The sequence below is a fragment of the Camelus bactrianus genome, chromosome 13 (genome assembly GCF_048773025.1).
Source record: "Camelus bactrianus isolate YW-2024 breed Bactrian camel chromosome 13, ASM4877302v1, whole genome shotgun sequence".
NCBI lineage: Eukaryota > Metazoa > Chordata > Mammalia > Artiodactyla > Camelidae > Camelus > Camelus bactrianus.
In genome coordinates, this window is record NC_133551.1 from 48,226,214 (window position 1) to 48,240,111 (window position 13,898).

General features: G+C 55.4%; 1 protein-coding gene across 9 annotated transcripts in view; it reads right to left on the reverse strand.

Annotated features, from left to right (window-relative positions):
• Positions 1 to 13,898, reverse strand: part of PTPRF (protein tyrosine phosphatase receptor type F) — a 143,357-nt gene that overhangs the window by 59,049 nt on the left and 70,410 nt on the right. For all 9 annotated transcript variants that reach the window (XM_045520198.2, XM_074376649.1, XM_074376655.1 and 6 more), the window contains 3 exons: positions 10,890 to 11,010; positions 2,475 to 2,620; positions 2,153 to 2,294 (listed from right to left, as the gene is read on the reverse strand). In XM_045520198.2, coding sequence (XP_045376154.2) covers positions 2,153 to 2,294; positions 2,475 to 2,620; positions 10,890 to 10,980 — 379 coding nt within the window. In that variant the 5' untranslated portion in view covers positions 10,981 to 11,010. The remainder of the gene's footprint in view (positions 1 to 2,152; positions 2,295 to 2,474; positions 2,621 to 10,889; positions 11,011 to 13,898) is intronic.

The window sequence follows — 13,898 nt, forward strand, 5'->3', positions numbered from 1 at the left end:
CAGGGCTGAAATCCTTGTCCCCAGGTCATGAGTGAGGAAACTCAGGTCAGGGGTGGCAGGGAGGAGCCTGAAAGCACTCAACAGTGATCCTGGCCCAGGGCCTGTCCTCTGGGCCCCTGCCCCACAGTAAAACCACTTTGTGGGAGTGTGCGGTGGGGGCTGCACCACCCGGATGATGCCAGGTGGCACGGAAGCCAGCTCACTCGTCTGGGCCTCAGGATGTGCTGTTCCCAGCTCAACAGCAACTACCATCCATGCTGGAATCCAGCTAAGGGCTTAACCACATCCTATTCGATCTTCCAAAGCAGCCTGGGTGACAGCTATTACATCCCTATTTACAGATGGAGCAAACAAGGCTCAGAGGCATGGTTACTTGCCCGAGGTCCCAAAGTGAGAGAATAAGTGGTCCAGGGCCCCTGCTCTTAACCAGTGTCCTCCCTTCACTGCCCCTCTATACTGGAGGGCCCCGCCCCGCCTTGCAGGAGACACACAGATGCAAAGGAGCTACTGAATGGATGTGTGTGTGAACACATGAAGCCACAATGTAAAAATGGCCAATAGGAAAAGATGTTCAACTGCTCTTGTAATCAAAGAAATGCAAATTAAATTGAGATGCCATTTTTTGCCTATTAACTTGGCGAAGATTTTTCTTAATGATAATTCCCACTACTGGTGAAGATGTGCAGAAAAGAGGCCCTCTTATGCCATTTGGTGGGAGTGTAAACTGACACAATCTTCTGAAAATACTGAAAACGGCTTAAAAATGCACGTGCCCTTTGATCCAGCAATGCCACCTCCACAAATCTAGAACAAGGAAATAATCAGGAAGGTGAACACAACTTATCTGAAAGGAAGCGTATAGCACCTTATTTATAAAAGCAAAAACTGGGAACAACATATGTGCCCAACAATAAGGGAATGGCTAAATAATTTAGGGTACCTCCATGTGACACTTACCCACAGCCATTAAACATAATGATGCAGAGACATATTTAATGGTGAGAAGACGTTCACGATTATGTTTTTTAAAAAAGCAGTCTACAAATCATTGGGCAGAATGTAATCCCGTTTTTGTTATACATATAATGCATGCACAGAAAACGGACTAAAACGAAATAACCAAATGTTAACGGTAGACATAAGATACACAGGTGATTTTTATTTTTTTCCTATGTGCTATTTTACACTTATCTAATTTTCAACAGTGAACATGTATTGTTATTGTAATTTTTTAAAAAGCAACAATGCCATATGTTGAAAATACATGCCAATGTATTCAGACTCATGACTCCTCGTGGCTGGGGGGCGATCATGTCACTCCTCACCCCATTCATGGCTTCCTATGTCCCCAGGATAATGTTTATTTCTCAGCCTGGTCCTGTGTGGCCTGCCCTCCAGCCTTATGTTGAATTACTCTTCCTGGCTTGTCTCTGTGCCCTCCAGCCACCCCCACCCCTCAAAACCAAATGGAACCACTCAGAGTTCCCTGAAAGCTCCATTCTCTCCTGCCTCTGGGCCTTGGCACAGCTGATGCTGTTCTCCTGCCCAGGTCCCCACCCCAACTCCCACCTGTCCTCAGGACTTAGCATAGACAACAGCTCCCTTCTTCCCATACACCCTGGGCCCCCTGGGCAGCTCCCATGGGATGTATTAGAGACAAGTCTCAAGGGCAGACCAGGTCAGAGACTTCTCAGGACACAAGGCATTATTAGGGAGGGTTTGTGAATGAATGGAGGAGCCATCAAGTGAGAGAATACACTAAAATCAACATACAGAACCCCAGCCTCCTGCTCATACGGGCAACAGGGAACACACCTCTCTGAAGCCAGGTTCCACCTGAAAATCAGAGCCACTGCCACAAGCCAAGCACCCCAAGAATATGCAGCTGCAGCCCCACACCTCAAGTCAGACCCCAGACACCATCCGAGCAATGCCCCAGCTCAGCAGAATACAAAGACACCGGGACACAGCCGGCTTCAATACAAGCCAAAAATCCAGCAACCATCCCTGTCCACCGCTGATCATTGCTGACCCCAGGACAGTTCTCTCCCTCAAACACCTCCCAGCCTACGGTGGGGACAGGGCTGGCTGGCTGGCTCTGTCCCGCATCAGTCTCCCCACCCACCGTGGCCCCTCCCTTCCCAGCACGTACCTTCGAGCACTGACAGCTTGGCACTAGTGTTGATCTCTCCCAGGCTGTTGGTGGCTGTGCACTCATAGATGGCTTCATCTCGCTGCACCCGCAACGGCTGGATCCGAAGCACGGACCCCGCCCCATCGTCAAACTCGATTACCTGCCGGAGAACAGACACGTGGTCACAGCCTGTTAAGGACACAGGGGCCTTCTTAGGGTCAGCCATCCTCTTGCCACCAAATGGCCCCCAGGGAGGGAGACCAAAGGAGGTAAAGTAAGATCAGACCCCAGAACTGGCAGACTCTGAGCCCTGCTGGCCCCTTCCCACCTGAGGACGTACCTCAAAGCGCTGGGAGCTGACTTTCTTCCCCTTCTTCATCCACGTGATGCGTGGCTTGGGGTCCCCTGCAGCTTGGCACACAAAGGAGGCCACCCCTCCTGACAGCCCAGTCTGGTCCTCAGGGACCTTAATGAAGACAGGTTTGCCTGGAGAGATGGAGACACCAGGTCACCATGGCACCACCACTGTAGACAGGCCCTATACTATCAGGGGCAGTAGTGGGGGTCTTGGAGGGGACAAGAAAGATCTATAGAGGATGAAAACGAATATATGTATGTTCATGTATGATGAAGCACTGTGCTGTACACCAGAACTTGACACAACATTATAAACTGACTATACTTCAATAAAAAAATATACATATACCAAAAAAGAAAAGATTTATAGAGGAAACAAGGGGGTGACGCCTAAATGTGGTGCTTCTTATGTGCCAGGCACTATTCAAGGAGCTGTGAGCACATGAGGTGGGTGCTACAATTACCTCTGCTTACAGAGAAGAAAGTCAAGGCACACAGAGGTTAAGGGATTTGCCCAAAACAACAGCTGGTTAGTGGCAGAGCCAAGATCTGAACCCAGGTGCTCTGAGTCTGGAGTCCACGCTTTAATTGCTACACTCTTCTGTCTCCCATCCCCCCATCAATTCCAAGCTCTAGGACAAAGGCAAGCTGAGAGCTGCCGGGAATAGCCCCAGCATCTCCCCCAGACGGGTCCCTCCCTCACTGCTCTCTACCCAGGTAATGGTACCTCTAACTACCCCAAGGCTCAAGCCAGAAACCATGACTCCTCCCATCTCCCCGCCCCCACACACCATCAGTCCAGAAGGCCTAGACATTCTACCTCCTAAGTATCTCTGGACGTCTTCCCAGGTGAATGCTTTCCTGTAAATCTGCCCTCCCCACCCTGCTCCCAGTGACTTGGTTATTGTTTTCTGAGGCCTAGACGTCTCCCCAAAGTATCCACAGGGAAGTGGGGAAGGGGGAGAAAGAAGGGGGCTAAGACACTATACTGCCATGCCCACTCACATCCCCCTCATACAGGCACCAGGGCCAACCTGGAGCACCTGTCCCTGTGAAACCCACCACCCAGGGTCACAAGACCTGGGAAACTCGGCCTTCATTAAGACATAGCAATGCCTCATTAATCCCGACAGTGGATCCATTTCCTATTAATCAGGCCAATGAACAGCTCCAGGAAGGCTGATAGCGTGAGAAGTGACCTTTCAAACCACCTGCTTGGTGCCGATGAGCCCAGGCCTGGCCTGGTCTCTGGCGCAGAAACATGTTTGTGCAATGATGATAATCCCGCTCTGCACCAGGAACTTTATCTCATTTAGTCCTTCATTGTTGTTATCCCGTTTACAGGCTCAGAGAGGTCGTCACTAGCTCAAGGTCACACAGCCAATGAGCGGCACATCCAAGACGTGAATTCAACCCTGTGTGACTCCTAAACACCTGGCAAAAAACAGTTCATATGGCATTGTTGGGGGCCTTGTCCAGAGCAGAGTCAGTGGGGTGGCGGGGGGCAAAGTCAGACCAAAGAAGGTCAAGGAGATACGTGGGAGAGGAATACAGTGACTATTTGACGAATATTGGCTGTGATGGGGAAGATAAAGAGAAGATGGCACTTGGAAGGGATGAGGGTTGGAGGGAAGTTTTTATATTCTTGCGTTTTTTTCCCCTAAGATGTGAAAGACAGTGTTTAAATGCTGATGGGAAGGAGCCAGCAGAGGGAGAAGGTGCCGATCCAGTGGAGAGAGGAGGGACAGCAGATGGGGCAGAGTCTCTGAGGAAGGGAGGATCTGGGGCACCAGCAGGGTCAGGAGTGACAGGTGCAGGTACAGACAGTTGGGAGGGGCCCATCTTACCCATCACCCCAGGGTCCAGTGGGCTCTGGAGGTTTTATGTAACTATTAAGAAAGTCACTCACGACCTCTGAGCCTTTGTTTTCTCACCTGCAGTATGGTGCTAGTGACACAGGGGTCTGCGCAGACAAAGCGTGATGACCTTCTGCAGGCTGCCTACACAGGCTAGGCACGTGGTGGGCCCTGCAGGCGGGTGGCCATCACCCTCATCACCCCCGCATCAGAGACCAGGAAATGGAGGCTCAGAAGGTTAAATAACAGACACATCTCAGAGTGATCTGGGGGTAGAGCCAGGTTTGAGAACGCGTTCTAAATCCGAAGCACATCCTACAGCACCTAGAGCCTCCCCAGAGAAGGGAAACTTGGTTACCCACCTGACTGTGCCTGGGGGTACCCAGAGCATCCAGGGGCAGCCTTGGTGGGGGAAACACTCAAACCTGTTGGGGGCCAGAGTGGCATGAGGACATCATTTTGCCTCATGAGGAGCCTCAGTTTGCCTCACACTTGCTCTCACCACCCTCTAAAGAAGGCTCCGGACTCTCCCAGTTTGCAGCTCTCTGCAGAGCCTGTCCTTGTTTGCTGGTCTTTTCAGTCAGGTCTTCTCAGATGGGACTCCCCCACTCAGCAGGGGAAGAGTCTCCTGCCTTTCCTCCCATTGCTCACCTCTCCGCTACACCGGAAGGCCTCCTGGCAGCAGCACCCCATCTCTTTCTGCACTGCCACCACCGTAGCCCAGACATCACTTTCCCTCGACTGGACACTCCACTAACCCTGCCTCCAGCTTGCCCACCCCCATCTAGTCTCTATTCAGCAGCCAGAGTGAAGTGGTAGCTTCTTTCCTGTAAAAACCCTCCAAAAGCCCCCCATGGCTCTCAAAACTAAATTTAAACTCTTGTCATGGTGGACAGAGCCCTGCCAGGTCCGATCCAAGCCCTCCATAGCCCCTAGAACCCTGCCTTCCCATCCTTTGGATAAGCAATGTTCCCTGCAGCCTCAGGGCCTTTGCATAAGCTGCTCCTGCTGTCACAAATCTCTTAGACTACTTTTTTACCCACTAACTCCTATTCATCTTTCTGATCTCAGTTTAAACATCACTTCCTCAGAAAACCTTCCTTAGCACTCCTGCCATTGCCCCCACCTCCATTAGCTCAGTTCTGGGTTTTAGGCCCTCTGGTGATTCCCTCAGCCTCTCTCACAGCACTGCTCATGGTTTGTTACTTCTGTGTGTGAGGTTATTACTTTTGCTCACGGTTGTTATGTACACATGTGAGGTTATTACTTTTTCCACATTTTGAAGGACTATTTGATTCATAGCTGCTTCCCCACAGGGAACAATAACCCTGGGCAGGGCAGACACCACGCCTGCCTTGCTTCCTGCCCCGTCCCAATGACGACCCTGTTCCTGGCACACGGGGGTGGGGAACAAGTGAAGGAGTGACCTGACAAGAAGGGAAGGCCTGCAGAGGATGGAGACCTCGCCCCTCACACATGGGGGGAGTTCCCTCTGCCAGGGAGAGAAGCCCGGGTGAAACACTCCTGGCTCCTGCCTCAACGTGTTGGCTGCAGAAACCAAAGGCTGGAACCTGCTGAACCAGAAAGGCTGGGTGAGTGGGCCTGGGGGTGGGGCCTCCGCGCCAAACAAAGAACCAGAAGCTGGGGAGGGAGCCAGGTACAGGTCATGAGAGAGAGAGGGCGGCAGAGGGGGAAGGCCTGAGTACAGTGGAGGCTGGATGGTGCCCAAGGCCTGGGGCTATCGGGGAGGTGGACCCCTCCACTCCAGGGAGACTGGAGAGGGGCCAGGGCCCCGCTCAGCCCACCCACCTACCCACTAGACTCTGGCAAGACTAGCAGTGCCCAAGCCTGTGGCAGCCAAGTAGGGGGAGGGGCAGTCCCCTCCCTTCCATCAGACCTCACCCTCGCTTCCCCCAGCCCACCCACCCCTGAGAGAGGGCACTTCCCCGCAGCCCTGACAAGCCCTCGTCCCTTCTGTTCACCAGGTGGACCTTGGGGAGCACAAACTGTGCTGAAGTTTGTCTCCCTGCTCCCTTCCCCATATTGCTGCTAACCTCTCCAGGCTCACCTTTCTTGACTCTTTCAAAAAACGAGCACCTGCCATGGGCCAAGAACTGTGTAGGACACAGCTCAGGCCCAGTGGATGTGTCACCCCAACCCAGGCCTGTGGGTACCCCCTCGCTTTGCACATGCTCCGACTGTCTCATGCACCCCACTCCCAAGCCTGTGGGAGCCTGCTCTGTATACTGCAGCCCTTGGGCCACAGTGACTGGTCAAGTCCCCAGGCAGGCAGGCAAAATTAGGCAACTTGACCACTCTGCCCAGTACTGGTCCAGAGCTGGTGTTCACTGAGGGTGTGAACAGAACTTTGGAGACCAGTTGCCTGGAGGGGCTTTCTGCCCTACCAGAATGTGGCTCCACCTCGGCTGCCCCACCACACAGAGGCGGTGGGCTGCACAGGCCTTTGGGCAGCAGCTCCCAGGGGCATGCCCTGAACATTCTCAAGCTGCCGAGTCCATGCAAAGTGGGAGGGGGTGGCCTAAGGAAGGAAACAAGTGGGCCATCCTGGGGTGGGGGTGGGGGTCCAACATCTCCCAGGGTCCAGCCCTCGGGACAGCCAAACAGAGCTACCTAAGGCTGCTCCACAGGGAGATGACTGCAGAGTACACGTATACATGTACACAAACACGCAGCACTAGGGGTGGTGAGGCAGGGGAAGGAGGTGCTAGAGAGGTGGATTTCCCAGGCCCTGAACCGCCTAATGAACCTGGGACTCACTAACGCTGGCTCCTGTGACCACTCCTGGTATCCCTGGGTGGGTAGCCCACTCAGAGACAACTCTGGGTTCCCGGGGGACACACAAGAGCCCCGGGTCATGGCCTGGGATTGGGGGAGCACATACTAAGTGCTAGGTGCCTTAAACACACGACCTCAGTTAACCTTTCCAGGTAGGAGTCATCATCCTCGTTGTGCAATAGGAAAACAGGCCCTGAGAGAGAAAGCAACCTGCCAGAAGTTCCACAAAGGGCAGAGTCTAGACGGGCCACCAGGTCCTGCCTCCCCAAGGGGGAGGGGGAGGGCATTGCAGAACTGTGTGCGGCACCCTGCCACGTTCCAGCACCACTGGCTGGGTGGGGGGCTGAGATGCCACAGACGTATCCCCAGCCACTTAGGCCTTTGCCCCCACCCACCACCTTCTGGCCACTGGGCATCCTGCTTTAGGGTCCTATGATTCCAAGTAACTGGGCCACACCAGGGCCCCACTCACACCTGGTCACCTAGTTCTGCATCCCGGCCTCTGTCCCAGGCTGTCCGGGGACAAAGGGAGATGGTCTTCACCATGGCTCTCCCATGAGCTCCAGGGAGAAGCCTAGGCCCACTCCTGCTTCTTCCCCCACAGTCTCATCTCACTCGGCAGCACCCCCCATTAGCAAATGCCCACTCACCCTGCAGGGCTCCCCCTTTCCAAGAAGCCTCCCACCCCAACTCCCACGATGCTTAGGTCACTACCTCTGTGCCAGTGCCACCCCCAGCACAGCACGCTGCTGTAGGTAACCCACACTGCGGGCTCTGAAGGCAGGCCTATATGGGGCCTTCCCACCGAGCACCTGGAATGGACACAGCAGATGAGTAGAAACCTCCTCCTGCTCAGGACCACCTCTGGCCCCACAAGCCTCCCTCCTGAGAAGCCACAAGGCCCGGGGCTGGGGAGCCACTGAGCCCTGCGTGCCCAGGTCTCCGTCGGAGCTGACTTGGTATTGACGCTGGGGCTTCTGGGCTAACTCTTAGCAGCTGCTTCTCCGCCCCACTTCCCTGCGCTACCCTCAGAGGCCAGGGCCCCCATTCATTTGTCTCGTTAAGAGGCCTATAGAAACACATTTGTCCGCTCTGCGCTCCACTGCACCAGTCGTCAATTCTCTGGGGAGCCTGCCCTACCTTCTGTGGCAGCCCTGTCCACGCTGCCTGCTCACCCTGGCTAGAAGTCTCCCAGGCCCAGCCCAAGCTTGGCCACGGCGGGGGAACAGACCCAAAAGCACCTGCAGCATGTCAGGCAGACCCTACCTCCTGGGCCAGATCACCACAGACCCCAGCTCACACCCCTCTCCTGCCCCTCTCTCCTGGCAGCAGAGCCCAACTCACCTATTTCCTACCCCCAAGACCCTGATCTTTGGGCTCTGACCCTTAAGGGATCACCATGGAGGCTCTTGGACTCTGCTCTAAAAACTGTTCCCAACCCTAGAGTTCTACTGGGGGTCCAGGCCTGATTCCACCCCTCCACACACTCCAGGGTCTGAGCTGGGCAATGATCTGACCCCTTGGGACTCACAGTCCAATGGGACATGCGGACCTGAAGCAGAGTTACAATCATGTAATACAAAGGAGCCCAGAGGAGAAGCACACGACCCAGGTTCCTGGAGGAAGTGATGGCTCCAGGTAAGTAGGAACCGAAGGATCTGGGGCAGAGGGCTCCAAGCAGAGGAAACAGAAGGAACAGAGGAGCCTGGGAGCACGTGAGCAACTGAGAGGTCAGCTTGGCGGGGGAGTGGTATGGGGCAGGTGAAGGACGTGGTGGCAGATACAGGTGCAGGGTCTGGAGAAGGGTGTAGACCCCAAGGCTGATCCTGAGGGCAACAAGGAAGGAGAGGGAGGGGCGATACGATCAGGCTTTCATTTTGCAACATGACTCCTACTTTCACGCGGAGAATGGCCCATAAGGGGAGACAAGAAGCAGGGAGGCCATCAGGAGGTGGTTGTGTGCAAAAGCTCCAGCAAGGGCTGAGTGGCTTGGGTGAGGGCAGTGGGGAGAGAGGTGGACGCATTCCAAAGATATTCAGAAGGGAGAAGCAACAGAACTTAGTGATGAATTAGATGTGGGTATGAGGGAGGGAGGAGGCTGGGAGGAGGCCCGGATTTCTAAGGGTGGCTGGGTGGGTGGGGAAGCCACTCACCAGGAGAGAGAACACAGAAAGACAAGCAGGTCTGGGGGATGAAGGTGAGGGTACAGGTTTGAGCATGTTGGGTCTGAGCAGGAGGGAAGGCAGTTATGCTCCCAGAATGTGTTGTCCCTGAAAGCTTAGCCCCATGGTCCTCCCTCTGCCTCCAAACTCCCATCTGAAGGCCCTAGTGTCCAGGGAGAGGGCGGAGGAGCAAGGCCAGGACTTCAGTGTCTCAGGGCTAACTTGACAAGCCTTTGCCTCCCTGCCATCTCTGAGTCACATCCAATGACTTCTACCCCAGCCTGCCCCTGCAGGCTCCAGCTCTCTCCCGGCAGCCCCAGCCAGGCCTGCCAATCACCCCCACCCCAACTCCGCCCTGCTCCTGCTAGCCCAGCCCTCTCATCCACCCCCCCCCCCCCATTGCTCCCATCACTCACCACACACCCTGGGAGTGATGCCCTCCCCTTCCTCTTGCCCTAGTAGCCCCCTCTGAGCCCAGCCTGGAGGACTAAGGGTTGGGTACTCCAGTCCCACCCACTCCAGGATCTCGTGCTGAATAATTAATGAGGCATTAGGAGAAAGGGCTTGGGTGGATCAAGGAGAGAGATCTGCGTCCAGACACTTGGAGAAGGGGGTGAGGGAACCCTCTGGCCTGCTGACCCTCAGACCGACCCCTGGATTGGCCCTTGGCCACCTCTGGGCTCCGGACAGGCTGGGAACAGCCCCTTCCCCCAGGGACCTTGGCCCCGACCTCGTCCCTCCCCCTCAGTGTGCAGATTGGCTAAATCTGCCCTGTGCCCCGCCTCCCACTCGTAACCAAGCAGTGGTAACCATGGCGACAGGGCGGGCTGCGGCCAGTCTTGTAGCGCCAGGCAGGGGGAAGGGCGGCAGGAAAGGGACCAAAGTTCCGAGTTGGATCTGGGCAGGGGTCAATCCCACCTCTTCCAATACAAAGAGGGGCGCTGGAGCTAAGCTTCCTGTGGCCAAGTGCAATCTTCCCCCATTCTCAGGGCTGAGGAGCTGGGGAAGGGAGATATTTCTTTGCCTTGAAGGGGGGAAGGGGAAGGAAGGGCTCAGTGTCTAGCCCACGGGAAGGGCTGTGGTGATTTGGCTTCCAATCGTTCTCTGGACCTGTGGACGTATCTGGCATCCCATACACACGTCCACACACATTCCTTGTGTGTGGCCCCCTTATTCTCTTACCAAGGCCCCCCATGGCTCACACTGTGCCTTCTGCACAGATCCTCAGTAAGGGACACAGCACACACCTGAGCATATTACCTAATGACCACATGAATCCTGGATATGTCTCACGTCCATCCCATAAAACAGGGTCACACTTAGACATGCCCCACCCTGCAGATGCCTTAAGAGACATGTGGGTATTTCCACAGGATGCCCCTAGGAAGCATGGGGCTGGGGTACTCCCTGGAGGGGGCACTCTTGAAGTTCATGGGGGTGTCTTTCTAGGACAGAAGGTCTGGAGGGGTATCTAGCCATCCTGTCTCTCCTAGTGGCTGGTCCTGTCTCCTATCCCAGAGTCCTGCTGGGAGGAATGCCACCTTTTGATCTGGGAGATCCTACACCTTGAGGGGTCAGACTTACTGTCGCCATGGGCACCTGCCACCAAACCAAGCATCACGAGTGCAGGTACAAGGGGCACCATCGTCCTCCCTGGGGCTAGCTGGGGGGCCATCCAGGCCAGCCACAGCCCAGGACAATCAACCTGTGATGGAGAGAAGGGCAGAGCCAATTAGCTGGTATCCACCAATGTCCTGCTGCCCACATGCCACCTCCTGGTCCCCACTTACCACCAAGACCCCCACTAAGCCTCACTGACCATCCAGAACCTAGTTCAACAGACACTCCTTCCTTGGACTATGTAATGACCACCCAGACTTTCCAACGCCTGTGAAAACCCAGGCCCCTCACTGATCCCCCAGGGCCTAAGGATAACCCACCAGTAACATGTAGGGAGAGAGCACAAGAGGCCTTCAGGTCATTCTCTAAACCTGAGGAGGAGCAGGGGCTACTGAGACCAGGGTATGTGCAGGGATGTTCCATTCCAGACCCTGAGTTTCCAACTTGCCTCGGAAAGGGGACTGGGACAGGGAAACGGGGTCTAAGAGACAGAGACAGGGACCAGACAAAACCAGACCAGGACAGGGAGCAGACTCATGGAGGCCAGGGACTCCAGAGTTCCTGGGGCCTCGTGTAGCCCCTTCTCTCCCCAGCAGACCCTGAATGCCGGCTGGGCACAGGTCCCAGAGTACAGCTTTGGTAGAGACAGACAGGATCCAGGTATTAGAGGCTTGGAGCCAAGCCACAACAAGTCTGGGCTCGCCAGGATGCGCTCTGGACAAGTTGTAGCTGCCCCGCCTGGCCACCCTCATCCTACCCAATTCCCATGGCACCATCCCACTCCAAAGGGAAACCACAAGGAGTCCCTGGTGGAATGGGGGTGCTGGACCCTAAGATTCAACCCCACCCCTCCTCTGCCCTTGCCCCAGCAGCCCAGAGCAGATCAAGGGGAGGGGTGCAAACCTCACAGAGCCACTTGCTCAAAACCGGCATCCTGGCTGAGACAGGACCCTGGGTATGGGCAAGACTGCTCTTGGGATTGTCTGAGTGCCTTCAGGGCTCCTCGCCAGGTGTGCCCTCCCCACTCTGCCCAGCACCTTTGTGGAACCCTCAGCACGGCCAGATCGGATGGATACACCACTATCACTCCCCAGCCCCAGTGGTGAGCTCCTGGGGGTCTCTCTCCCATGTTTCCCACTCAGGGGGCTTCAGGGGATCCGCACCAATGCCCACCAGCTCTGCTCACACCTTACTCTGGGCAAGGGGTTGGTGCATGAAAGTCCCTCATTAATGCCACAACAGGGCACAGAGCAAGAGTGAGTGATGGTGAACACACCCTGGGGCCCCACAGTAGTACACATGTACTCTGGTGGGGTCAGACCCAGGTGCCAGCTGACCCACAGTGGTAAGAGAATTTGCAAGGAGGTGACACAGCTGGTGAACAAGAAGAGGCAGGGCTCACAGATTGCTCTGCTCCTTCCTGGAACTTGAACTCTAGTCTCAACCGCGACGGTCAAAGGTCCTTAGATCAGAGAGCAGGAGGTGAGCAAAGGTGCTGGGACAAAGCAGGTAGGACTGCGAAGCAGGGTGGAGACCGAACACGAAGGGAAAGTGGGGGGGAGATGTCTCTCGTCCAAAGATCTCACCAAAGTCTGAGATGCACTGAGCAGCAAAAGCAAGAATGTTGAAGTGGCCTGGCGGGCATCCAGCCCTGTTTACATCACACCTAGGGTTCCATTCAGTGATCACAAAGCTCAGGGGCTGAGACCAGAAGAGAGGGAGTCCCCACTGTGATGCCCTGTATGGCCAACTTGGGATGGAGGTCACGCATCACTCAGGCCCTGTCTGGGCTTGGTCATCACGGCCCTGTGGTGCAGCAGTGCAATCAACAATAGAATTCAACTTTCCGGCACACATCATGGGGTGAACAGCCTGGTCAGGCTGTCATGGGGGTATGGCCCATTGAAACAACCATCCTGCAGCCCCTGGTACAGCTGTCACAGGTTTATAGCTCAGTGGTGTCAGTGGTGTGTTGCACCAGAGAACAGGGGCAGAGGGGACTCATACAGACATCATGGGGTACAACAATACAACATTCACAGAGGTTTCACTCCCAGGTACAAGCAGTCTGGGTGTGACCCTGCCCCCGCCCATTGCGGACACCATAGGGGCATAACCCTGAGAAACACACATCATGGGGGACACACCTCTCTGGTATGGATGTAGAGGGGATGAAGTTACAAAGAGGAGACATTTTGAAGGTACCACTGTACAGCACCACAGGGTGTAACTCCCCAGTACCACTGCCACTGAGGTGTGAGCCCCTGTAGCTGCCTCGGTACGGTAATCATAGCAGTGTAACTCGCAGGCAGAGACATCATGGGGGTGCAGCTGCCTGATGGACATTATAGGGGTGTAACTCCCCAGTACATCACCATACAGGTGTAACTCTATCACAGACATTGTGGGGTGTCAGTTCCCAGTACAGCCGTCTTGGGGGCAGGATTCTGGAACAGACATCATGTGACAATCTAGGACGCAATTCTGGCCATGGGTGTTAGAGAAACTGGGCCTCTGGTAATCCCACCCTCCATGTGATAAAGACAAGTGGCCCTTATTTGGGAACTCCAGGGTCCCCGTGTATCTGGGTCTGGCTTGCCTAGGACACTGTTCAGATGCAGAAAGCAGAACAGACAGAGGTGGAGATGTTGAAAACAACGACATTCTCTCCCAGAGAGATGGGGAGACCCGGGGACACACTAACAGACACGTTCCCAGGGAACTATGCTGGCCACCACACAGCTGCCTGAGCCAGGGCCTCTCCCTCACCAGCTCCTGGTGTGAGCAAGCTGCCCCGCCCCGACTCTGGGCATGGAGCCCGCCCCAGTGTCAGGCGGTGCAGGCTGCTCCCAGGTTCAGGGCCCCCGCGTAGGATCCTGGCTCCCCGGGTCTGGCCTCCGTCGAGCCGTTGGCCCTGCACCAACCCCAGAGTGCTCAGGGTCACCTGTGGGTGGGTAGCAGTTGAGAAGCAGG